Below are 27,271 nucleotides of genomic sequence, written 5' to 3' on the forward strand. Positions count from 1 at the left end.
CATGCCTTTATTTAGGAAATCAACCCAAATCAGAAAGTTTAGAAAATCTTCCTAAATAAGAAATATGTAATAATCTTATTCAAAAGTACCTTATCACCTGCTTATGATCACTTTATACAGTAATACTCGTCATACAATAAATAATAAATAAAACAGGTGCCTAAAGCACAATATTTCCTCTTATTTGTTATGTTGAACTTTGTACGATCCACGCCCATTATCACCTGGTAACTTTTAGCAATATATATCAGTGAGGGAGATGAGGTGAAAAATAAGGTGGATCCTCTCTTGAGAGAGAGGAGAGAGGAGACAGGAAGGATGGGAACACTCAGAAGTTTTGTCTTTCTCTCTGTCCTATACCTGCTAGGGGGCTGCAATTCGTCTCTGATTGAACTGAAAGACAATGGCTATGAAGGTATTATCATTGCTATAAACGCTGATGTGCCAGAAAATGAAGCTCTAATTACAGAAATACAGGTAAGAATTCTGCTTGAATTAAGAAAAAGAAAACATGTAGTTTTTATTATTAGAAAGACTTTTGAACACTCCAAGACACTTAAAAGCAGCATGATGCAGTGGAAATGATGCTATAATGGGCCACGAGAATTAGAGGAGTAGAAAGGGTTCTGCTTTCTCTCACTCTAGACCAAACAAATATGAGATATGCCCCTTTCTGAGTCGCGGTTTTTAAACTGTAACCTCAATAGTTGGAATTGCTGTTTCTAAACAAATACTTATGAATGAATTCTTCTGGATAGTCAGGGGGACACTAGGGAATTTTAAAGTACCAGATCTTGGGCAATGCATGTTATTATAGATAATAATAGATAGCAAGAAGCAGGGTATATGACAGCAAGCTGCTATGAAGAAAAATAAATCAGCAAAAACGAATGGAAAATGTTGGCAGTTCTGGGGAAGGGAGAGAATGTGATTACATTTCATAGTTGGTAGCAAGGGAAAGCTTTCCTTTGGAGATATTATCTGAGGCTTATAGCTCAAAGGGATGAGAGAAGAGCTCACAGAAAACAAGAGAGAGGAAATAGCAGGAAATAGAGGTATGGAGGTACGAACTGAATTGGTATGACCTGGGAAACAACTGGATTAAGCTGGTGAAAGGGTGGGCAGAGCAGAGATTGAGGTTGCAATTCCCAGGTCACTAGAAAGACTCTGAGTAATAGGAATCCATGAAAGCGGTGTGAGCAGAGAGGGATGTGCTCTCTCCTGCACGTTCAGCAGCCATTGCCTGTACCATGGACAAAATGTTGAGGGTGAGGGTGCTTCCACTTGTCACACAGCCTGTGACCATAGAGGTTGGAACAGGACACTGGATTTGGAGGCTTTACAATTGAGAATTTGTAGTGAATAAGGGTCAGTATATTGTAGGAGAGAGAACTCAAGTGATGTGATCTGGATATACTCTAAAGATATCACAAACAACTTTTCAGATGATTTGAATGTATGTGTGCTAGGGGACAATATGAAAAAGGAGTTAAGACTTTAAGCATTTGGGCCTGATCACATGGAGAAGATGGAATTATCATCAATTGAATTATACTCAAGTAGCAGTATTATTGAATCATAATTTTTATACTAGATTAACGATTATGTCTTGAGATGTCAATGGTTTATTTTCCTCATTCCTTTTATTCTTGTGTCTTTGGGTTTGATGGTGCTCGTTTTTAGAAGTATCAATGTCTTCATCTTCTTGACCCAGTTCAGACACTATAGGAATTTTGAGAAGAAACTTAATAGGAAGAAAATAGGCTTTGTTGCAAGGCAGACCTGGCTAAGTAACAGACCATCAAATTCTGTGGACTCAACACAGAATAAAATCTGAACACAGACAGTAAGGAAAATAAGAACCACCAGAGGACAATGTAGTTTTCCCAGGTGTTAGCAGTATCACTTTGCCAAAATCCTTAAAGTCTTAACTCCTAGACCTTAAAACTATTTCTATATTCAAAAGATTAAGCTTTTATACTGAGGAATAAGTGATTTAAATTCTGTCTTGAATCTTATTTTAGCACTACTTTTCAATTTTGACATATGAAATTTATCGCAAGGTACAGGGGTTATAGCCTCAGCTGGAAATGAATGTTTTCAGGAACTTTTATTAAATAAACAGTACTATTTATATTTAAATCACTTATTTAAATCACTTATTCCTCAGTATATTTAAATTATACCTAGTACTATTTATACCTAGCACTATTTATACCTAGTACTATGGGTATGTGTGTAGGTATTTGTACACATACATGCATAGGGACATCTATACTACATATATACGTTGATACTTGGGATTCCACTAAGTATTGGCTAATTGGGAGAACAGGTTGGATCTTTCTTTCATGACTACTTGTGTTTTAATCTGTGAACAGTTAGCTGTTCTGTGTGCATATTGAGAAGAGTTTGATACGCAAGGTATTTGATAGACTGAAATTATTGCTATTCAAATGTAGACTAGGAAAACAGTCCACATGTTTTTATTAAGACCATCAAGTCTAGTTAAATTTAAATAATATATCCAGTGAGTGCTTAACAGAAGCTTTCAAACTTCTGGCTTGGGAGGTGAGATAGATTTTGGAGGTGGGGATATATATATACACATATATATAGTCTATTGCTAAATTTTGTCATATTTATCCTGATTAATTATTCTAAATATTTATGATATGTTCCAGTAAATAGCACTTTGTGAATCAATTTTCAGGCGTTTAATTTTTGCATTTTGGATTACCAATTTTATTTTTTAAATTCTGTTTTTAGGAATGAAAATATAATACAGTGGGTTGGTTACTTGCCTTGCATACAGCCAACTTGAATTTGATCCCTGTTATCCCATATCATTCCCACACACCACCAGTTGTAATTCCTGAGTTCAGAGCCAAGAGTAACCCCTGAGCACCGAAGGGTGTGGCCTTAAAACCCCAAATATGAAATAAAATAAAATTCCACTTTACATATCTTGAAGTTCAAAAATGAGAAAATGTAATTGTCCTGTGCTTGAAAATGTATAAAGGCAAAGTTTTAAATAAAATCAACTAAATCCATAGTGGAAAGAGAGGATGAGGAGAGAAGTGAAAAAGAGAGAAAAGAGGGGGCTAGAGCAATAGCACAGCGGGTAGGGCGTTTGCCTTGCACACGACAGATCTGGGTTCGATTCCCAGCATCCCATAGAGTTCCCTTAGCACCTCCAGGAATCTTAATTCCTGAGTGCAAAGCCAGGATGTATCCCCTGTGCATTTCTGGGTGTGACCCAAAAAGAAAAAGAAAGAAGAAAAAGAGAGAAAAGAAATGCTAGAAATTCAGCCTGAAAAGTCCATGGGAACCATTATGGGCCACCGTGTTGCACCTCAAGGGGTCACAGTAGTTTTTTTGACTGAGAATAGTGAAATTCTTCTATTGTCTAAGTAATTTGCACAGAGCTATAAAATCTACAAAGTAAACAGAAATGGTCAGAATTCTATAATGTATTTCCCATGTAACTGCATTGTAGCAAGTCTCTCCTAGAGGGTGAGATTACAGTGAGCATAATCTCTCTTATCACTCATCCCTATAGACTATTTACATTGACATTAATTAAGTCTGTTCTCTTTAAAGTCTTTTTAGTTCCCCAAAGTAAGAGTAATGATATCAACCAATTTTATGATTGCATATGTTTAGAGTATTTTATAATTTGTTTCACATGTATTTGTTATTTTTTTATAAATTGTTACAATAGTATCAGCTTGAATGGTTTTGGTGAACAGCAATTGCATCTCCACCATCACCAAGTTGCCCAATACCCTCCACCAATGTCTCTGTTTCACCCCTATATTTGCCTGTCCCTACCCCCACTATACCACCCTCTTGATAACCTCAGTTTTGCATTCAGAGGTTAAAAATGGAGGTTAGGCATTACATCCTTATATTATCCTTAAATGTAAGTAATAAGGATTGAAATATAGCCCAGTGGTAGAGCACTTGCCTTGTGATACTTTGGGTTCAAACCCTGGAACTATAAAATAGTCTAAGATATGAGAAAATTGAACTTCAGCATGACATCAATTGGCAAGATCTATCACCCAAAAAGTACTAAACTAATTCTAGTGTTAGAACCAAGGACATGATTCTGAATTCTATGTCTTTATCATATCATAAAATTTCTCTGAACACGAAACAGAAGCAATTGATGAAGGATTATGAAACATCCTAGGCTTTAGGAGGCAGGAGGAATGGAGTGCGGGGCACATCCAACAGCACTCAAAGGTTGTTCCTGATTCTGTAATCGGTGGTCACTCCTGGAAATGGCCGGGATGTAGTATGTAGTGGTGGGATTAATCCTGGGTTGGCCACGTAGAAGGCAAGCACCTAAATTCATGCACTATCTCTGCAAAACTACAGTGAAAACTATTAAGTGTGCAAGATCAAAAAATAATTTTGTGTAGCAAAATGTGGTTAGCACAGTAGCAATTCTGAGGCGGAGAGTCTGCTTTTCAAACTGCTTTTAAATAAAGAAATGTTTGTCATGAATCCCTGCTCCTTTAATTCATGCCATTTGACCATGTTATATTTTCCCCTTAATAACAGGACATGGTGACTGAAGCTTCTGCTTACCTGTTTAAAGCCACAGAAAAGAGAACATATTTTAAAAATGTAAATATATTAATTCCAGACACCTGGAAACATAAACCTCAATATATGAGGCCAGGACGTGAAAGCTACAAACATGTAAGGCTCAATAAAATTCCTCTTAGAAATTATATTTTCTGAAAAAATATATACTTTCTGCTGTTCCTCAATTTTACTGAAAACTATTCCAGAGTGTTTCAGACTAAATTTTATCATTTATATTTCTAATGTTTAAAAAAACATTTTATACATTCCCAGGCTACTGTCATAATTGCACCACCTGCATCGCCAGGCAGAGATGAGCCCTACACCAGACACTTTTCACAGTGTGGAGAAGAAGGAAAATTCATTCACTTGACCCCTGAGTTTCTACTTGGAAACAAACAAAATGAATATGGACCAACAGGTAGGATTTCGAGTCAATAAATTTGGCTAAACAAGCAGCTTTGTACAATGTTTAAATCCAAACTCCTGTTACAACCAACTGTATCCTCGGACAACTGGCCTAGCCTCTCTGTACTTATTTCCTACAAAATCATGAATAGAGGTATTCTGAATTTCAAAATTGTTATAAATATCAGGCAACTCATGCAATTATATTCAGTACAGTGTTTGTGGAAATTTGAAAACAGGGCAGTAAATTATAAATGTATTTCTCAAGGCATTTTTGGACTTTAATAATTCAGTATTCCACAACTGGACAATAATCAATAATCTACTGCCTCCATGAAAAGCAGCATGTGGTAAGCTGAAAAGTGCCAAGGTACATATTTCTGTACAGGATGAAACATTCAGGTACTATTAGTGGCTGATACTATTATTCAACTTATTTGTTTGAATCAGATGAACTTTCCAAGTAAATGATCCTTTCTAGCTATAAAAATGGTTATTTCACCTACTTCAACTTACAAGTTAAGATCACTAGTCCAAAAGAAGCAAAGCATATTATTTTTATTATGAAACTGTAACTTATTGTTAAAGAATGCCTTAACTCATATGCCTCTATTGTTTATGAAAACTTTCCTGAGTTCACATACCCCAGGTACACCTCTCCCTCTTCCATTGCCCCTTCAGTGAGCTTTGATTAAGCCCCTTGTCTCTGTTGAACATTCAGCTAGCCCTGGTCCTCAAATTTATTGGGAATTGTAATCTACCTGGTCTTAAAATCTCCTTTCTCACACCCCAAGCTTCTTCTCCCCCCTATACCTTAACATCACCCTGTTTGTTCTCCTTACAGCTGTGTCCCTTTACACCTTTATAGTCATACATCTTTCCAACTTGGCATGTCAGGTAAAATCAGTGATTTCAACTCTAAGTATAAAAATCCCAACTTCCTCACTACTGTTATCTTTCTTTGATTCAACTTGTCATTCATTGGTACTAAATTCCACCCAGTTTTATTTGGTTCATTTAATATGCTTCCAACATTTAAAAAAAATCACAAAACCATAACAAGAAAATAATACAAAACATTTATTTCAAAGCTCAAGGAAGCCTCAACACTTCTCAATGATACTTTTACTTAATTCTTTTCTTTCTTTTAAATTTTTTAATTATTGAATCATTGTGAGATACAGTTACAAGCTTTCATATTTGAGTTTTAATCAAACAACAATGAGATATAATCACACACCATAGAGACTGTCACACATTCAAAAGGACAAAAGCAACCAGTGCTGGTGTAGATGTGGGGAAAAAGAGGTGCTCTTTCACTGTTGGTGGGAATGCTGACTGGTCCAGCCTTTCTAAAAAACAATATGGACATTCCTTCAAAAACGAGAAATTGAGTTTCATGAGCCTGAGTACTTATTTCTTTTCAACTTTCTTTTTCAATATGCATTTCAAGTTTTATATGCTGTCTAGTTATTCTTTTCATTCCCAGTCATTAAAATATTCCTTACTGAAAAAAAATTATTTTCAAATTTATGTCCATTTTCAACTCCCAAAGTTTATGGGAGTTAGAAGTTAAACTTCTGTGCCTACTTCAGACCTATTCCATAACTGACAGCTTTCTATAGCTGCTCATTTCAGATATGCCTCCAACTGCCATGAAGTGACTCATATGTGTGTGGAAAAAAAAAGTCAGATTCTGCAAAAACAGTGCCCTAAAAACAATATGGCTTTTGGGAAAAATAATATTAATTAAAAAGTCTTTAGTGTTCATGTAATTTGTGCTAAAAATGAAAACATTACATACGCAAAAGAAAATTGGACCATCCAGGCAGCACTTCACTCTGACTAGAGATTATCATCAAAGCAGATATTAGAATAACATACGAAGTAAAATGCTTTTACAATTGTTTACAGGACAAATGGAAAGTGAGAAGATGATGCACATTGGAATGGAATTCTAAGAGAGCTGGAATTTTTAAATAAAAATTCTAAATATTTAAGGTGTACAACATGGTGACTTGACATGCATATATACTGAGATGGGCAGGAGCGATAGCACAGCGGGTAGGGCATTTGCCTTGCACTCGGCCCACAAGGGTTTGATTCCTCCAGCCCTCTCGAAGAGCCTGGCAAGCTACCAAGAGTATCCCACCCACACATAGAGCCTGGCAAGCTACCATGGTGTATTCTAATATGCTGAAAACAGTAACAAGTCTCAAAATGGAGACGTTACTGCTGCCTGCTCAAGCAAATCGATGAACAACAGGATGACAGTGATACAGTGATACAGTCATATACTGAGATGACAACTGCCCTCAAATAATTTCATGATTCGTATCCTGCCACATCCACTTTAACGTGTACCTTTTAGGTTCTATCACATACACCTTCCCAATATAGGTGAAAATGGGGGCCGGGGCAGCCATAAACTGAAAACAAAGCATATTTGAGAGGGGACTGTACTGGGGAAGTCACAGAGTAAGCAATTTTGAATTGTCTTAAATATCATCAAATTCCTATTTTAGTAGCTGATATAGGGTACCCACCCCCCATATATAATTTCAGTTCACTACACTGGCTCCATTCAAGTATGAAACCTTAAATAAGTGATGAGATATAGTTACTTAGATATATGTTAGTATGTGAATTCTTGCTCCTTGTTTTTTTTTTGCATTTCTTATAAATTCGAAGGTGATAATGTTGCTAGTCAACAAGCCCACAAAAAACTTTTTGAGTATCAAAAGCAAAAAAGCTTGACATATGATTTTGGTATGACATTATTGACCTTGCCCCTCTTATTTTCAGAACCCAGCAATTAGAGTAATACAATGCAACAAAACAGATATCATTTCCCACTTTTTTTCCGCTGCTGTTTACTTTTTTTACTATTGATTAAAATTCCACCTTTTTCTTCAATCTTTAAGCTATGCATTTACCTTTATTCTTACATTTGCCATATAGTAATTCTAAGAAAAAGATTTTTATTCTGACTTCCCCCTGTCAGCAACTACGTATTACTCACCTTCTAATTTCAAAGATGGTGCTGAACATACATATTTAATCATTTTATGTTATAAGTGAGTGTATTTAAGAATAATACATTAATTACTTCACTTAGACATTTATGAAATTATTATTATATAGAGTCTATGGCTATGTTTTTCATCTCTTTTATTATAAGCCCTTAAGAAACATATAGAGACAGTTTTTAACATTTAATTTATATTGTCAGAAATTTTAGTGTCACTAGTACATTGTATATCTGCCTATTTTGTTGGTTGGAGTGAGCTTCATAAAGCCAAAAATCATCTTAATATGATTAAACATATTACTAAGAACAACTTCGTTTTTCTCTCCAAGAACCAAACCCAAAGCCAAGTCTCTATGCCCTTATCAAATATAAAACAAATACTTCATTGATAATATTTTAAATGAAATATAGTATACTTAATATAAACCATTTCATATAATGTAGTATAATAATTTTATTTAAAAGCCTATTTAGTCCTTTAAAACCAGAACATCAATATTTTCTTGAAAATTTAAAAACTATTGGATGGACTACTTTTGCGACTTGAATTCTGATATATATTTGAAATATTTTCTCACAGGTCGACTGCTTGTCCATGAATGGGCTCACCTCCGCTGGGGAGTGTTTGATGAGTACAATGAGGATGAGCCTTTCTACGCTGCTTCAAACAAGAAAATTGAAGCAACAAGGTATGACCAAGAAATGACCAAGCTCATTTTCTTAAATTACTTTAGGTTGTTACTTCTTTTTATGAATTTCTTTTAAATGCTAATTATTTTCTTTGAGCTGGATCTATAGCATAACCGGTAGGGCATTTGCCTTGCATGTGGCCAACTCAGGTTCGATTTCTCCATCACTCTCGGAGAGCCCAGCAAGCTACCAAGAGTATCTTGCCTGCATGGCAGAGACTGGAGAGCTACCTGTGGCATATTTAATATGACAAACACAGTAACAACAAGTCTCACAATGGAGACATGACTGGTGCCCACTTGAGCAAATCGATAAACAGGATAACAGTGCTACAGTGCTGTTGTCATTTAACAGTAGATCATACAGGTTGTATCACAAAAATAGTATTATTTTACTTTAGTAAATGTATCTCAAAGTAGCTTGTGGTCTATTTAAATTACACATAAATTCAAGAACAATTGGTAGGTTGAATGACATATGTTTATAGCTCGCCACTATAGCTGACAGAACTCATTTGTGCTAAAACTGTGCTCTGTGGAAAATGTTGTACTATATGCTAGGAGACCAAAATTAAATTGCAAAAGAATGGATAAGAAGGACTAGCAAGTAATGGGGACTGTGGGCTGAATAAAACATCAACAGTTTTAGAAGCCAAATGGAAATTTCTTTGTATTTATCAAGTTCATTTTTTAAGATCTTACCTATATCTTGCAAATTTAGGGAGTAGGAGAGTACAGTGGTTAGACCTAGATTCAATTTCCAGATGCATGTATTCCCCAAGCATCTCTAGACACAGCCCTGGAGGCTCCCAGCAATAGCCCGTTGGCCCAAATACCCACAGCACCACAGGGCCCAAACACACTGCAGCCTCAGGACCAGGCCACTGAAGTGTTGGCCTAGGGACTCAGGGACTCCTGAGCAATTCCTAGGATACCCAGACCCCAACACCAACGGAAACAGATAAATATTAAAAATTATTATGAAGTAACCTCATTTAAAGTGCTAATTATCCTTACAAAACATTTTAGACAGTAAACATTTCATGTTGAATACGTTACTACTGTCAGATACCAGTAATTTTTAAAAAATCATCTGAAATAAAAAAATTAAGAAATTTAAAAAATATATCTAACATCACAGTTAATAAGGCACAGAGTACAGTTCTCCTGGTTCTAAGAGCAAGAGAAACAAATTAGGGGAAGAAATCCAAATACAAGTGCCATCAATTTAATCAATTTCAAATGCACTGCTAGGGTTTAGGACTTCCGACAAAAATTGGATAAACAAAAGAGAGGATTTTAATGAAGACTTCACTGACCTGAATGCACTTGTTTTAGGATACATTAGAAAAATTTTGTATGTTTATACCATGTTTTCTCAAAATGTATAATGTCTTCTAAAAATTTTATCTTTACCTTTAAATATATATAATATCATATGCCTCATGATATTGAGGCAACAGAAGTATATATGGCTCTAGGAAGCTAACTCCTAAATGACTAAATAAAATCAAGTTATTTCTTCTTCTGGGGGGAAAACTGGGGAGGGCCTTACTAGTGGTACGCAGATGACCTAGTGGTACCCAGTGGCCACATCTGTGATTCTCAGCCCACTAACCCTGTGGTTCAATGCAACTTTTTCTACCTGAAGTGATTGAGGGACCATGTGGCACCAGGAATAGAATCCAGAAAGGCCTAGCATGTGCCCTCACACTGTACTATCTCCCTGCTTAAGGAATTGCTTCTTGAATTGCTTGTTTGAATTGGAACAACATTAGACATATGGGATATATTTACAATTCCAGCTTATTTATTGTAACGACTGGCCAAATTCATGTATTTATATCTTTATCAAAATGCCTCCCCATCGCAGTTCCATCCTTTCAGAATATCATCTTAGAAATCCACAAAGAACTTGAAGCTATAGTTATTCCAAGAAGAAATGTTTTCATAAGTTAGTTTAAATAACCGCAATGCATTTCCCAACACAAAGATACTAGAAAGATGTTGTAACTGGGAACCTGCAGCCATGACTCTAAGGGCACATGCCAGGCCTTCCTGGTCAGCAGCAGCTTTCATGCCAGCAGCAAACTAAATGTGTGCATATATGGGGAAACCATTTAAAGGTTCTCTCTGGTGGACTCTGAGGGAGAGTACACGGGGAACTGGTTCAATTGCCATCACCACATGTTTCCCTTGAGAGTAACAGGGGTAATCCCTGAGCACAGAGCCAAGAAGACCCCTTAAAAACTACTGAGTGTGGCTCTAATGCACCCCAAATAAATACATTAAAATTTAGCCTCAGTTTCCTGAAGAAAGTAACTTCTCTTATACAGACACTTAAACTTTACTGTAAAACAGGATAGGTTGACATACAAATCTGAATTAAACCTGGTGTAGGTTCTTGGCACTCCGGTGGTGGTGGAGGGACAAGAGTTTTGTATATCATAAGCATGAAGAAAGTACTATTGTAACAGTGTTACTCAACAACAATAAAAATATTATAAAAATAAAACCTTAGTATTAGAATCAATGTAAAATAAACACAAGAGATTTTTTAAGTGCCCAGGGTTAACTGGATTGATTTAAAGGGTAATGTCAATATTTTTTTAGGTGCTCCAAAGGTATTACTGGTGTAAATAGAGTTTTTAAGGATCAAGGAAGCAGCGATGTACTTAGACCATGCAGATTTAATTCTACAACAAAACTATATGAAAAAGATTGTCAGTTCTTCCCTGATAAAAAGCAAACTGCAAAAACATCAATAATGTTTATGCAAGCTATAGATTCTGTAAGTATCCAACTGTCACTTCAAGTTGCATATTTATAATCAAATTATATGTTACTGTGTTTATAAAATATCCATAAGATAACCTGAAAGACTACCTGGATTAATACAGAGTTCTTTGAACAGTCACTGTCACATAATAAGCTCTCAACTAATACTTTTTAATGTTAATATAGTTATTGTAGCTCTTTATATTTCATTAGAAAACATATTTACAAAGCGTTTTTAAAGGTTTTTATACTTGTGAACAGACAAAATAATAAAGTAAATGGTAAAATTCATATTAGTCTTATTACATTGTGTGTAATTTTTTCATTTTGTTGAACTTTTAGGTTGTTGAATTCTGTAATGAAAAGAACCATAATAAAGAAGCTCCAAACCTACAAAATAAAAAGTGTAATCGCAAAAGCACATGGGAAGTAATCAGAAATTCTAAGGATTTTAATAACACGAAGCCTATGGTGACACCACCCCCTCTGCCTGTGTTCTCATTGCTGAGGGTCGGTGAAAGAATTGTATGCTTAGTTCTTGATAGGTCTACAAGCATGGGGGTAAGTTTGTGTGCCTACTTTTGCTGGATGTAGGACAGAGGTATCAAACCCTAAAAGCTCAGCACTGTAACCGGTATCTGCTTTGTCCAAGCATCATACTAGAAATCGATTTCTGTAATCATAACCTCAAGAGAATCAGTGAAAAATGTTAGTGATAGACTTGAAAAGACATAAAGCATGAGAGTCTGTTCTTTCTAGAAAATGAAATTGATTGAGTGAAACTTGAAACCCTTTTGTAATATTTTGTTAGCTCAGAACTATGCATTGAAATATGGAAATATTTCCTAATCTTTCCCCCTTTATCCATTGGAAATATCTGACAGACATAAGAATAGAATGGATTTGTAGTTTCCTTTAAAGTCAAGAGACAAAATCAACCAGAGAATTTTTAAAAGGGCTGTATTGTTTAGGAATTAGTTATCAGATGACTTCTTTGTTCTCAAAAAAATAGACAAACAGCAATACCAAGTCTGGAGAGATAGCTCAAAGGGCCGAGCACATCCTTTGCATAAAAGAAGGTCTGGGTTTGATTCCGGGAACCACTTGGAGTGATCACTAGCCAGAGCCAGGTATAACCCCTGAACACATTGGCTGTGGTCCACAAACAAACAGAAACACTATAAAGAAGATAAGTCTAGATCTAGTCATTTATTCCTTCTACCCACATTCAGTAAAAAGTACACATTCCGCTAGACTCTAGAAATAGAAACTCTTTTTTCAGAAGAGTTCACAGTTAGATAAAAAGTTCTCTCTTTTTATCCTCACCTGATTGTTCTCTAACATCCTTCAGAGTTTAGTGCGGGCATCCAGTTCATCCAGGATATGAGTTTGTCTTCCAAACTGGATTAAGAAATGTCTTTTTCTGGTCTCCCCAATCTACCTATGCAAATCTCCACTACAATACATTTTACTAAACTCAAATTTATCTCCTAAAAAGATAAGCAGGGCTCCTTTAGGACTCAGAATTGAACTTGAAAAATTATTTTATTCTTTGTATCTCTTTAGTCTAGAACAGATCTTATAGTATACAGGACTCAGAAAAAAGAATTGTTGAAGTGAATGTACCACAAATGCACTGTCTACAGCACTGTCATCCCATTGTTCATCGATTTGCTTGAGCAGGTGGTAGTAACATCTTCGTTGTAAGACTTGTTACTGTTTTTGGCATATTGAATGCTACACAGGTATCTTGACAGGATCTGCCATGATGGCGGGATACTCTCAGTAGCTTGCCAGACTCTCCAAGAGGGACAAAGGAATCAAACCGGGTTTGCCGCGTGCAAAGCAAATGCCCTACCTGCTGTGCTATCACTCTAGTCAGTACCACAAATGATAATGCATAATGTCATAAGGCACCCAGAAGGAGGACACATTTAAGACAGAACATAACATTCTGAAGATCAGGAATAGTGTCTTTAATAAAAGAGAGTTACTGGGAAAAAGCAGAGAATGATACCACTAAATGTAGCCATCCATAACAGCATAGAGCTCCAAAAAGAACTAAACATGAACAGAAAACTGTTTTGGGTAGTGTCACTGAGGAAAGATGAGATTTCTTACTGGGAGAAGATAAGCATAAGCATCCTTCCCTAGGTAGGGTGCCGGCAGAGCCAAGTTAAACAAGAAAAGTAAGTTGTATATGATATAGAAGAAATTTCTTGTTGTGATTTGGTTCTAGAGAGTGCAGAAAAACAAATAGGCATGTGTTTGGAAGAGATACCAAAGTTAGTTGGTGTTAATAGACTGGAGGGAAAAAAAATCAATGAAGAGATCTAGAACAAGGGCATTCACCTAGGGAAGAAAGATGTGCATCTTAATGGGATACCCACCCACACCCCACACATTTTTCAATTAATCCATTGTCTGAAACTTGATAGGGTGAGGTTAGAAGTAAAAGAGAAATTGGGAAAGATGGCTACTGGGTCTCTCAGAATATCTGCTACTGGGATGTTTCATTTTAGGGGTAGCCTATTTCCCAATGGATAGAGAAACGTTACTCTATAGTGGGTAGTACCACATTATCCTCTAGTTTCAAACTGTGAACCTTCGTGATTGGTTTAATCTTGACACAACTGAAGTATAATATCCCAATGATAATTAGGCATTATGAATGCCCTCAATTTGTAGTTCTAGAACCAAGAATCAATTCTAGTTAAGTTTTCACTATGTGTATTCCATAAAACACATGACTATCTTAACTTTATCTAAAATGCTATAGCATCAATATTCATGAGAGAAAATTTTAAACAACAAATGCTGTTTACTCATTTTATGTAATCTGTCATTTTTTCCAGTTGAAAGCCATTTGATCATTTTTCTTGTTCTTTATAATTCAGGATTATAATCGTCTGAATCGAATGAACCAAGCAGCAAAACATTTCCTGCTTCAGGTTGTTGAAAACAGATCCTTTTTGGGAATAGTTGTTTTTGATAGTAGTGCTTTTACTCAAAGCCCTCTAATCAAAATAACAAGTCAAAAAGACAGAGAGACCCTCGTGGAAAAGTTACCTCCACAACCTACGGGAGGAACTTCCATTTGCTCTGGAATTCGAAAGGCTTTAGAGGTAAAAATCACAATGGCTAATTAGTTTTCCTTTTTATATTTTACTAAAACATTTTAATGTTAACTGCTGTTTTACATACCTGAAACTTAATTTTAATGTGACTCCTAATTCATAATCCTAAAAATCATAGGAGTAAGCAAAAAGCAGGAAAAATCACTAGAAATTTTTGTTTTGGAAAAATTCCATTAATACTTTGATTAGTTTACAACGTCATTTCCAACTGTTTTACACTGTGAATTGAGCCTGTCCTTCATACTGGTCTATAGGACAGCATTCATAACCAAGGGAGAAAAACAGTGATTTTCAAGCTTTCTATACCTGTAGATCAACACTGGTCAATGGATAGCTGGTGGAAGAATGCTGGTTTACAATACTAGAGAAATTAATTGGCTATAAAGCATACATAAAAACAATAAATGTGCATTGTGCACAAATTTTTGTGAAGGAACCAAACAGGGTGATGTGATAGGGAAAAAAGGAGGCCCAGCACACCTCACCGAAGCGTACTTCACTTCAATGAAGGCCACTGAAGGTAACATTCTAGCTAATATTTGAATGACGACAAGTCAGTGGTTCAGGTAGAGAGCACATGCAATATTCTTTGGGAAAGAGGTATAAAAAGACTAGACTATTCCAAGAAATGATAGATTGTAGTGGTCTGTGAAGTTTTACAAATATATAAAATGTATTTTGCAGATAAATGTTTAGATATCTCAGAGCTGAATATATATAAAGTTTATCATTTAAGAACAACAGAATGATGTTCAAGAGCTTTCAGTATCAGACACATTTATTTATGCTTTAAGAATACAACTCCACAAATAAAGTAAATTGTAAAAAAAGTGATAACAGAGGAGCGATCTTGGAAGTGGTTGGGAGTTCATTTCTTGGATGAAATTTATGAAGTATGAAATATCTGAAATTTTTTTTCAGTAAAAAGTAACTTTATAAGACTGAACTAAGGAATAAATCAGTTACCTTTACTACTCATCTCTCTCGATAAGTCCCTCACTGAGTTCTCAATACAATTTTAAATTTTAGTTCAGTTATTTACCTGAATGAAGAAACTGTACTGCCTACACAGCAGTCAAAATAGACTAACTCACTGGCTGTGATCTGAACCATCCAGTAAAAGAAAATAAAAGGGACTGGAAGATAGACAGTGGCAGGGTGCTTATCTGACGTGGTTGACCAGGTGTCAATCCCTGGCACTCATATGGTCCCCAGAGCACTGTCAGGAGTGATTCCTGAGTGTAGAGCCATGAGTAAGTGCTAAGCATCATTGAATAGTTGTCAGAGAAGATGAAATAAAATTACTATTCTGAGATAAGTTTTTTTTATACTTTCTTACAGACACCTAGACATCTTTTTCTTTTAGCATACTTTACTTTTCTCTGTGCATTTTCCCCTGAATTCCTCAAAATCTATTTGATCTAGAAACATTAAGTAAGTATCTTCTGGCTATGTTTACAGGAAATTAAAAAAGTACATCCCCAAGTAAATGGATCTGAAATAGTACTGCTGACGGATGGGGAGAATAATACTCCAATAGACTGTGTTGACGAAATGGTACAAAGCGGGGCCGTCCTTCATTTAATTGCTTTGGGAAGAAATGCTGACAGAGCTGTCATTAAAATGAGCACTCTAACAGGTAATACATGACCTAGATATTTTAGTCCCTGGATAGTAGTGTATAAGTGTAGAAACAGAAAAATCCATTGTTTCTTTAAAGCTACTCTTTGTAGATCCTGTCAGAGCAGAGGATCAGAGATAGAGCCCAACCACTGTCTATTCTCAAGGTGCTCATAACAGCTGACTGGAGAGAAAAAATAAAACTACTTATCAGATAACAGGATAATCAACTAACCTTCGCATAGTTACATAACATTATTTAGGAATTAAGCACGATGTAGTCTGAGGAAGACCATTCTTCGGGACTGTAAAGTCAGGAAAGAAGACAACAAAGATCAGGTGACTTCTGAGTTGAGTCATAAACAAGGTGTTGCCTTTTTTTAGATGAAAATGGCATAAAAGAAGATAAATCAGGGCATAAGGAAAATATGGTGGGATGACAATGAAGCATTGTGAGAAATCATCAGATCAAGTCATGGACTGCCTCAGATCCATCTTTTTCCTCTCTTATTGGGGTCTAATAACACATATTGAAACAAAGTATGGTGTGTTTGCTCTGTTATGTTATTAATCACTAAGATTTCACTCATAGTTACACATCTACTAGGAATCACTCTAATTTGTATTTATATTATAGGAGGAAAGCATGTTTTATCAAGTGATGCTTCTGAGAACAATGGCCTTGTGGAAGCTTTCTCAGCCCTTACATCAGAAAACACTCCTCTCTCTGAAAAGTCTCTTCAGGTCAGAGTTCTTATTCCTGGACAATTTGTCTTGTCATAATATTAATCAAAAAATGATAATTAGGTTTTGAGCTATATATTTTTGACAAAGTAAAATTTTAACTGAAATCGGCCTAAAATTAGGTATATATTCTGTATATATGTCTCCTAAAAGAACCGAATTAAGTGATGAAATAACAAGCATATAGTTCCTTTCTCCTTTCCCACAGGGTTTGGTAAAGCAATAATAGCATGCCAAAATTTCTAACAAAAATGTTTTTGTCCAAAAATATAACCCTGTTTTCTATCAATGTGTATAAAAGGTGCCATGTTTCTAAGGTATCCCCAAGCTTTACTACTATGGACTATATTCAATTAAGTGAATAAACACAAGAACAGGATTTGAAAGTGGAAGAAATATATCACAGAAGCAAAAGAATCATTATACATAGATATTTCACTATATGTGGATATATATAGAAAATGCATATGTTTTCCCCTTACTTTTAGTGATAATTTTCACTGACTTTTCACTTCATTCTACTCTCCATTTTACCCAACTTTTGCCCCAATGTTTTAATAACAACATTTAATAATGTCATTTTCTCTTACTTAGATTTAAAAACTGCACAAGCCAAGATTCTTCTTCATTCATGTCCCAAATAACATATCACAGTCTGTTTCCTTCAGAATATTTTCATGAAGTTTCCTATTTATTCATATCAATTTACACTACTTATATCTTGTCACTTTATTTTTGTTTTTTGCTTTTTGAGTCACACCCAGCGATACTCAGGGTTTACTCCTGGCTCTGCACTCAATAATTACTTCTGGCAATGCTTTGATGCCAGGTTTGAACTCGGGTCAGCCAAGTGCAAGGCAAGTGCCCTACCCGCTGAACTATTGCTCCGGCCCCTGTCATGTCATTTTTATGCCAAGAATCCTGACTTCTAACTCTACCTACATTAAAACAGATAGGATAACCTAAACAGACTTGTTTTCCTCTATATTCCAACCAAGAGGGGCACGGAAGCCATAGGATGCAGGGATAAGCTAAAGGTGCAGATTGGTTTGGAGAACTGATATATCCTACAAAACAGATTAAAATTGGTTCTGAGATCTAGCTTTGAAGTTGGTGGAGAGGAAACTGAAAGAGAACAAAGTTCATTTTTGAGGGCTTCAACATGGGTAACTAAGAAAATGCTATCACTCACTGAATAAAAATAATATAGAGCTTAACAATTTATGGTGTTTCTTTTATGCTCTAATAATTGGTAGCTGGCAGCTATAGTTGGCAGTCGATAGCTGATGGTAAAAACATTCTCTTTATGTTTTGGAATTCCTGCTACAGTGCCTTTCTAACTTATTTTCTGAGGATAGGTTTCTAATTCAATATTTGAAATATATTTTGGATTTTATATTTTGAATATTTATAATACTTTTGTATTTTGATCAGAGTTCAGGTGTAAATGATATTCCTTAGTATCAATAAATAAACAAGTAAAAATTGACAATAGAGAGTGATTTGGGGGTGAGGGTAGCCACACTCAGCAGTGCTCATCGTTTTATCCTGGTTCTGTGATCAAAGTCATCACTCCTGGCGGGCTCTGGGATCAATATGGGGTGCTGGGATTCAAATCTGTGTGAGCTGTGCCCAACTGACTATACTATCACTGTAGCCCCTGGAGTAATGATTTTAAGGACTATTTTGTGTTCTGTTCAACTTTCTAACCTTGAGTAGATGGCAGAACACTAAAAGTAAGTATTTGAAAAAAATTTAAAGTGTAAGGGCAGAATTAACAAGTCAGGTAGAAAGGATAATGCATGTGTGTAGGACATTCTTAATATTTTAAGAATGAATTTTTTGAATCATATGAAAGGTTCAAGGAGGAAGACAGTTTTTGCTCCCCATTTGAAATATCAGTAGATTTTTAAATAAATTATAGGGAGAAAGTTTTGGAAATAAAAGTATGAATTCATGCAAATTTTGGGTATCTCTTAAAAGAAGATTGTAGCAATGTATAAGTATGTTACAATAATCTGAGTTTGTGGGAATTCAAAAGAGAAGCAATGCACATTTCATTCAGTAATTTTTGCATAACATTACCATGCAGCCAAAACTTTCTATTTTTTTTCTTTTTGGGTCACACCCAGCAATGCACAGGGGTTACTCCCTGGCGGTGCTCAGGGGACCATATGGGATGCTGGGATTCGAACCCGGGTCGGCCGCGTGCAAGGCAAACGCCCTACCTGCTGTGCTATCGCTCCAGCCCCGCAGCCAAAACTTTCTAACTTCCTTATGATTTTCTGATGGGCAGTCTAAAACAAGTTATTTATACTTCTATTTAATGGGAAAGTAATGCTGTATCCACAGGACTAGGATTCTTGTCAGCAATGATGCTATTAGAACACATCCTTCAGGTTACTTCTTAGGTGAAAGTGTTTGTGGTTTTGGACTGAGTTGCAAAGCAGTGGGACTTCCCATCATTAAAATAACATGAGTGGAAGTGTATGTTCTTAGGTGATGGGCATAACTGTCTCCTCTTGACCTAAAGCTATCCACAGACTTAAAAATCTCCCTACAAAGACCCCTAAGAGAAAAGTTTTCATATCTGGTATTCTCAAAATCCCAGATGGATATGTTTCATGGGTATGTTTACTGTCCAGAGTTACTCACTCTGCCATGTGAGAAAATTTATTCCAAGATTTCAAATCAATAAAATATCCATATGTGCTTTTTTCATTATTTGGTAATGTTGATGAGCCCTCTTGAGAAGCCCCCACCCCTTACCTTGTTTGATTTGTATTTGATTAGTCTGACACAAACAAGAAGTAGTAAGTGATCATAAAAATAAGTAAAGCAATGATAGAAACCACAGGCACATACATGCATACACACATACCAGATAACTCATACTTGAAGTGGGTATTAGCCAGGACAACGGAGAAAAGAAAAACATGGTGAAACCCTTCATTGTAGAGACAATGGCCCTGTTCAAACAAAGAAAGAAGTTACAAATAAGCAAAGAGGAAAGGGAGCACTGTGATGGGAACAATCCAATAAACCTAAACTACCTGAGGCTATGTTATCCTACATCTGTACCCTCCTCAGACTCTACATATCTGCACTTTCTGACTAACAACTGTCATATAATAATAATCTGTGAGAGAAATCAAAAGCTTAAAATTGTATGCCATGTGTAAGTTTGTTGTGAGTACAAACATTAAGAACTATATTTTTTTAAAAACTGAAAATGAATGAAAGTAATCTCTTCTCTAGTTGTTAACTAAAAATTTTGTTTAAACAGCTTGAAAGTAGGGGGGAAAAGCTCAACCAAAATGAATGGATAAATGACACTATAACCATTGACAGCACCGTGGGAAGGGACACATTCTTTCTCATCACATGGGAGAAAGCAGCCCCCCTAATTTTTCTGCGGGATCCTGATGGAACAAAGATAGAAAATTTCTCAGAAGATAAAGATTCCAAAATGGCCTACCTCAGTCTTCCAGGAATTGCAAAGGTAACCAGTCTTTACACTTTCTTAAAAATTTGTTTCAAAGCTGAAGAATCTTGTATATAAAAATAGATGTCAATACTTATAGCATATTCAAAAAATTAAGATGAAATTGAAAGTATTTGCTATAACACATGTTCCTAAAAATTATAGTATGGTTGGAAGAAAGAACTAATGTACTAGAAGAAAGAAAAAACAATATTTTAAGCAATATAGATTAACTGAGACAATAGTAAGACAATGCACAACATAGTTATTTAATGTGTAGTTTTGAGAAGTAGGAAGCATTGGAACAATTTGGTGGGATTCACAGCTGCTCCTGGCTCTGGACCCAGCAATTGCTTTCGGATTGGCCACATGCAAAGAAAATACCATAATCCCTGTCCTATCTATCTCTCCAGTCCCTGATTTATTTCATAAACACTAACATATCATAGGCTGTGGAAGTTGAGGTCAAACATATGGTAAATTTTTAAAAATTTATTCTTTCTAAGGTTTCATAAAGTTGAATATGTATTACAACACATACCTTGTACAAATAGTTTCATCTCTTATCCTATTTTGTCCTCTAACCTTGGAAACTCTCAACCCCCTGTTTATCATGCAACAATCTTCTAAGATATATTTTGGAGTAAGAAAATATGAATGCATAAAAGAGCTTGATCTTGGAAACCTATCATATTTTCATTGAATTTTTAGGCTGGTGTTTGGACTTACAGTCTTCAAGCCAAAGCAGGCCCAGAAACACTAACTATTACAGTAAATTCTCGAGCAGCAGATCCTTCTGTGCCTCCAATCACAGTGAATGCTAAAATGAATCAAGACACAAACAAATTTCCCAACCCTTTGATTGTATATGCAGAAGTTCTACAAGGGTTTACACCCATTCTTGGAGCCTCTGTGACAGCCATCATTGAAACAGAAAATGGAACCACCACAACTTTGGAACTTCTAGATAATGGTTCAGGTAGTTTACAGGTTTCTTTGTGAATGAACCTATATTTTCATGTTAAGGAACAATAGGAAAAATTCCAAAAAAATTGATGAATATTATTGATGAACATCAGGATCCAAAAAATAAATCTATCTAGGTAAAACCTATAAGTGACTTTCATATAGCTTAAACATGGTAAACACTCAGTAAATGTTATTTGCATTGATATGTATAACAAGAACTGTCATTATTGTTTGGCCTATGCCAACCAATATCTCTTTTAAAGTTTGTTTGTTTTTTTTTGTTTTTTTGCTTTTTTTTGCTTTTTGGGTCACACCCGGCGATGCACAGGGGTTACTCCTGGCTCTGCACTCAGGAATCACTCCTGGCGGTGCTCAGGGGCCATATGGGATGCTGGGATTCGAACCCAGGTCGGCCGTGTGCAAGGCAAATGCCCTACCCGCGTGCTATCGCTCCAGCCCCCTATCTGTTTTAAAGTTAAGGATGTCATATTCAAGCTATTGAGGATGGAACATTAAGATTGTTAACGAATGTTCATGTTTTAAGTGCTTCAAATATCATTATCGACTAGACAGAAGGATAAAACACTGTGGTCATGCGGTTAAGGGTAAATCTTGGTAGAGAGGGACAGGCAATGTGATTCCCAGGAGCTGAAACAAAATACGACCTACACAATACAAATAGTCCTGAGAGCTGATCCCCAAGGTCAGCAGAACTACCATAAGAGAGATCAAAGTCCTGAGATATCAAACACCATATCTGATTGGCAGGAAATAAGATGAAGTGCTGACCATTGTGTTCTGTCTCCTAGTTTGTATGGGTAGACGATGTTTAAATCTTTTTTTAACAAGACTCTAAATTATTTTCAGAAATTAACTTTCTTTTAAGAGTTCAGACGGCAAAAAATTTTATAGTATAAGCATCTGACATAACAGAAATTTCAATCAGTGTCTTTTGAAATGTAATGGATTCAATCCATTCATAAGTATCATTGACTCACTTAGCTTTTTGAAAACTTTAGAAAGTAAAATAATTCATTTTTCCAAATTTTTCTGGGACACATTAGAACTTACTTGCCCAAGTATCAGTGATCTAATCCTCCCAGCCATCTCCACCTGGGCTCTGCGGAACTACTCAGGTCCAGAGATATGCTGAAGGATAGCGCCAAAAGGCCTGCCCAAGTGCACATTCTAGCCCTGAAGGATTCTTAATACACACTGAATAGGGCCCTTCACTGTGAGTTTGAGAAATTTGTGTTCCATTTATGATCCAGAGTGGGACAAAGATTCAAAAAAACCTATCATAAGAACCTTTGTCCTCCATCATAAGCCTTCTGTAAAATGTGTTTGGCACTTAACAAGCACCTCCAGGTCCTGTATTGTCAAGAAATATACTTATGAGAGGGTATTTCTGATCTTTCCCCAAGCGTTGCTTCTAATGAAAGATAAGTTTTGCAATGCCAGACTAGGGAGTTAATAGATGACAGTGATCAGGAGGTGAAGACATTTTAAAGTCAAAGAAATCTGTTGATGAGTGAAGTGGGAATTAAATTCTATGCAAACAATACTTGTTTAATAGGAATTCATTTAATTTGAACAGACACCACAAAATGTTTAAGTAAAGTAAGATGGCAAGTCACTTTATATCATTTGGTTGAGAAATTGTAAAGTTCCACGATAATCTGCTTATAATTTTGTAAAATAAAGATGTTTCATATAAAATATCAGTATATGTAATATTATACAAATATACTACAAGTGTATATTTGTGTAAAACTATATCACTAAACATAATAGTCACTGTATCACTGTCATCCCGTTGCTCGTCAATTTGCTCGAGTGGACACCAGTAATATCTCCATTGTGAGACTTCTTGTTATGTTTTTGGCATATTGAATACACCACGGATAGCATGCCAGGCTCTGCCATGCAGGCGAAGTACTCTCGATAGCTTGCCGGGCACTCCGAGAGGGGCAGAATCCCGGTTGGCTGCATGCAGGCACTGCACTATCACTCGAGCCCTACTATATACAAATATACATCTCTATATGTGTGTGTACATATTATATTTGTATTTCTCACACAGAGCACAATCAAAGAGTTGTAATATAACAAATATTTAACTTCAAAATGCATAATTTTTTGCATAATTTTCTTTGCAAAAGTAGTTCACTTTATCTTTTCGAAAACAAGGTGCCGATTCTCTAAAGAATGATGGTGTCTACTCCAGATATTATACAGCTTATAGAGGAGATGGCCGACATAATTTAAAAGTACAGGTTCATGGAGGAGCAGCTGCTAAGAGAAGCTTAAGATATCCCCTAAATAGAGCAGCATTTGTACCAGGCTGGGTGGTTAATGGTAAGTACTTCATAATGTCATAAATCTTGTGCTGACTTAAATAATTATGAGCTGATATTGTTAAAGCTTTATACATTTTGAACATTTTTAGGAAATTATTCATAACAAACAGTACAAAATAAAGTATTTAGGGCCTGCTATTGGAGCAGGCCTCAGTGATGTTTTGAAAAATTCAAAATAACGGTGGTGGGAAGGTGTAGTGGTGGTGGGATTGATGATGGAATATTGAGTGTAATCATTTACTGTGAAAAACTTTATAAAATAATATAAAATTTAAGGAATAAAATAAAGATTCGTAAATAAATTTTCAGTTCAAGATGAAGAATTCAGGTGAGTATATTATGTGCTTAATGAACCAAAGCAAAATATATCCTTCACTTATGTATACTGAAAATGTACATAAATATAACCATAGTTTGAGTGTTTTAAGTTACAAGACAAAAATATACTGAGTTGGTTATGATAAAGATTAAGACTACTGTAGGATAACATTGGGTAGTCCCTGCTCCTCCCCCAGGGAGCTTAAGGTTTATTGAGCCACTCTCACAATAGTGCCCCTGAGGCACACCCAATTCTATCAAGCACTAATAATCCTATATTGCTTTTCTCTTTCCTTTATGTCATTGGCATGGTTTATTTAATAATGTCCTTTTTGTATGGACACAGGAAGACAGCTCATGCTATGCTTTGTAACATGGGAGTTGACTCCAAAATAATATCTACTCCTGCGCATCCACTTTTACTTGACATGAGACTCAGTTGCCCTTAGTTCCTTGCCCTCCAAGAGCAGGGTCCTGACAAGGAACTGGATGGACCTAGGGCAAGCTGTAAGCTACCCTGGCATCAAAATGTGCCAGGCCAAGCAACATAATACTTAAGTATAAGTTAAGAGCATGGTCATGAACAAACTCTGCCATGACCCAAAAAGAAGTAACTGAATGAGGACCCTGCTGTGTTAAGGAAAGACTAACCTGGCCTGAGGACTGTGGTCTGGAGTATATGGCTAGATTTCCCCAGGAAGACCCAAGTTTTAAGCTTAATATATCTCTTATTGTGTTCATACAAAATGACTAAAAATATTATAAGAAGTAAATTTACTATGATGGTTAAAATAGATTACGAGCTGAGGAGAGAAGAAAGCAATGCACCCTGGATAGAATCCGGCCCTTGAGGGGATCTCCTAGTAATCTGGAACCATCTCACCAACTGAGATTTTGTCATTGAGTTAAACTCCTGAAGGAGTGGTTTTACCTCTGTTTGTTGTTATGATAATGTTCACCCCACCTTTGTGTATCCCCACCCTTTGTTATTGTTATATAACAATATCTACGGGGTAAGAGGGAATTAGAAAGTTGGGACTAGATATTGAAGACTAGAATGTTGGCGACTAGAAGGGGGACGAGAACTGAGACTTCGGAGACTTTGGGACTTTAGGACTAGAAGGAGAACTAGATGACAACTATGACTGGAATTTGAAGCCTTTGAGGTCTACAAAGAGACTAGGATGATGGAACCATGACGGCTGGGATTATGACCAAAACTATGACTATGATCTTGAAGTAAGGGGAGAGATTTGACTAGCTGGGAAAGAGAGAGAAATAATCTGACTACTGACCTGCCTGAAGACAAGGACCCTGTTTCTCCATTTCTCCGCCTGTTGTCCATCCACTGCAGTGGGCAGGCCTGGAGACACTTCACTCCTTGTTCACATCCTGTGTGCCCCCATCGCATTCTCTAGAAACTCACAGAGTACATTCTTTATTAGCTTTCCTATTTCTCATCCCTTATATTTTGACTTTTAGGGGATTTCTGAGGAGAGTTAGAATAAAACTCCAAGCATTATTTCTTAGCACTTGCAACAGGTGGAAGAGAAGAGCCTGGCACATATGGTTCCAAGTAAAAAACTTTCTCAAATGAAAAAATAAGAGAGGGCACACTGTCACTGTCACTGTCATCCCATTGCTCGAGCGGGAACCAGTACATCTCCATTGTATGACTGTTACCGTTTTTGGCATATCGAATATGCCACGGGTAGCATGCCAGGCTCTGCTGGGTGGGAGAGATACTCTTGGTAGCTTCCCGGGCTCTCCAAGAGGGGCAGAGGAATCAAACCCAGGTCAGCCGCATGCAAGGCAAATGCCCCGCTGATGTGCTGTCGCTCCAATCCGAGAGAGCACACATGGGGAAAAAATTTAAAGGCATATACTCAATGGGGATTCAGTGCAACATTCATTCCAATGCAGTTTATTGTTGCACTGCCTCCTACAAGATTCTGGTCAGGATACTAAAGAAAGACTCTTCCATCCATGGATGGACATTTGGAATTTTGTCACCAAACTCAATACAAATTTACCTATGTGTACCTGGGATGAAAGTAAAGTGGTTTTAGTAGGAAATGCATTTTATTGAGTTCTGAAAATACTTGTACATTTTTCCCATTAAATAATAAGGAATTTTTTATTCCAGGAGAAATTCAAGTGAATCCACCAAGAACTGAAACTGATAAGGACATTCAAACAAACATGGAGAATTTCAGCAGAATGGCAGCTGGAGGTGCCTTTGTACTTCAAGGTGTTCCACATAACTACAATCCCTCCTCTCTTGACTATTTCCCACCAAATCAAATCACAGATCTTGAGGCCACACGTGAGGGGAATGTGATCACTCTAACATGGACAGCACCAGGAGATGATTTTGATTTTGGAAAAGGTAAGGATGAAATTTTATGTGGAGTGAAAAGATTCTCATTTCAAAAGCAAGAGTAAATGTGGGTGAAATAAAACTGTCTTTAATTGGTAGCTTTTTAAAGTATTTACTATATAAATTTACGTTTAAATAAAAAAAGCACACTTTCAATGCTGCCATTTTTATACAGAAAAGTAGCATCAGACAAATATCAAAAATCAAAATTCTTATTTCATTAAAAAAACTTGTCTTTTGAGAATAAGTATTGCTTAGCTGGTCATTTTTCAGGTGAGATAATAAAAGGGAATTTAGTGTTGTATGTTCTGTTTCTAACATGTAATTTTTTTTAGCTCAACGGTATATCGTAAGAAAAAGTGGAAATATCCTTGATCTAAAAGACAATTTTGATGATGCCAAGCCAGTAAACATTAAAAATCTAAGACCAAAGGATGCCAACTCTAAGGAAACATTTACATTTGAACAAGAAAATGTAAGAGAAGATGCAACCCACATGTTCTTTGCCATTCAGAGCATGGATGACAGTGGCCATACATCTGAAATATCCAACATTGCACAAGTAGCATTGTTTATTCCTCAAGCAGATGATGATAATTTACAAGAGGAAAATTATCCTAGTTCTGGAATCAGTATTTCCACTGTGGTGTTGGTGGTGGTTGGAACTGTGGCAGCTGTTAGTGTTATTGTCGGTACCACTATTTGTATCGTTACAAGGCGAAGAAGTTCTAATAGACCTAGGACAGGATTTTAA

The 27,271-nt window shown here is 36.2% G+C and overlaps 1 protein-coding gene across 1 annotated transcript; it reads left to right on the forward strand.

The window, feature by feature from the left end:
• The first annotated feature begins 318 nt into the window (after positions 1 to 318).
• On the forward strand, positions 319 to 27,271 carry LOC101550309 (calcium-activated chloride channel regulator 4-like). Its single transcript, XM_055140367.1, has 14 exons — positions 319 to 477; positions 4,573 to 4,713; positions 4,873 to 5,020; positions 8,619 to 8,727; positions 11,341 to 11,518; positions 11,848 to 12,066; positions 14,403 to 14,630; positions 16,104 to 16,281; positions 16,900 to 17,006; positions 20,293 to 20,508; positions 21,202 to 21,469; positions 23,650 to 23,817; positions 26,284 to 26,526; positions 26,853 to 27,271. The coding sequence occupies exons 1-14, from the start codon at positions 319 to 321 to the stop codon at positions 27,269 to 27,271; spliced, it is 2,781 nt and encodes a 926-aa protein (XP_054996342.1).

Source organism: Sorex araneus, chromosome 5 (genome assembly GCF_027595985.1).
Source record: "Sorex araneus isolate mSorAra2 chromosome 5, mSorAra2.pri, whole genome shotgun sequence".
NCBI classification, from domain to species: Eukaryota; Metazoa; Chordata; class Mammalia; order Eulipotyphla; family Soricidae; genus Sorex; species Sorex araneus.

Bases quoted from the DNA above. Each gene is read 5' to 3' on its own strand.
- LOC101550309 (XM_055140367.1), top strand. From the start codon at position 319: ATGGGAACACTCAGAAGTTTTGTCTTTCTCTCTGTCCTATACCTGCTA. The intron at 5,021-8,618 runs GTAGGATTTCGA...ATTTTCTCACAG, and splicing joins AAATGAATATGGACCAACAG to GTCGACTGCTTGTCCATGAA. The intron at 20,509-21,201 runs GTAACCAGTCTT...TTGAATTTTTAG, and splicing joins GTCTTCCAGGAATTGCAAAG to GCTGGTGTTTGGACTTACAG.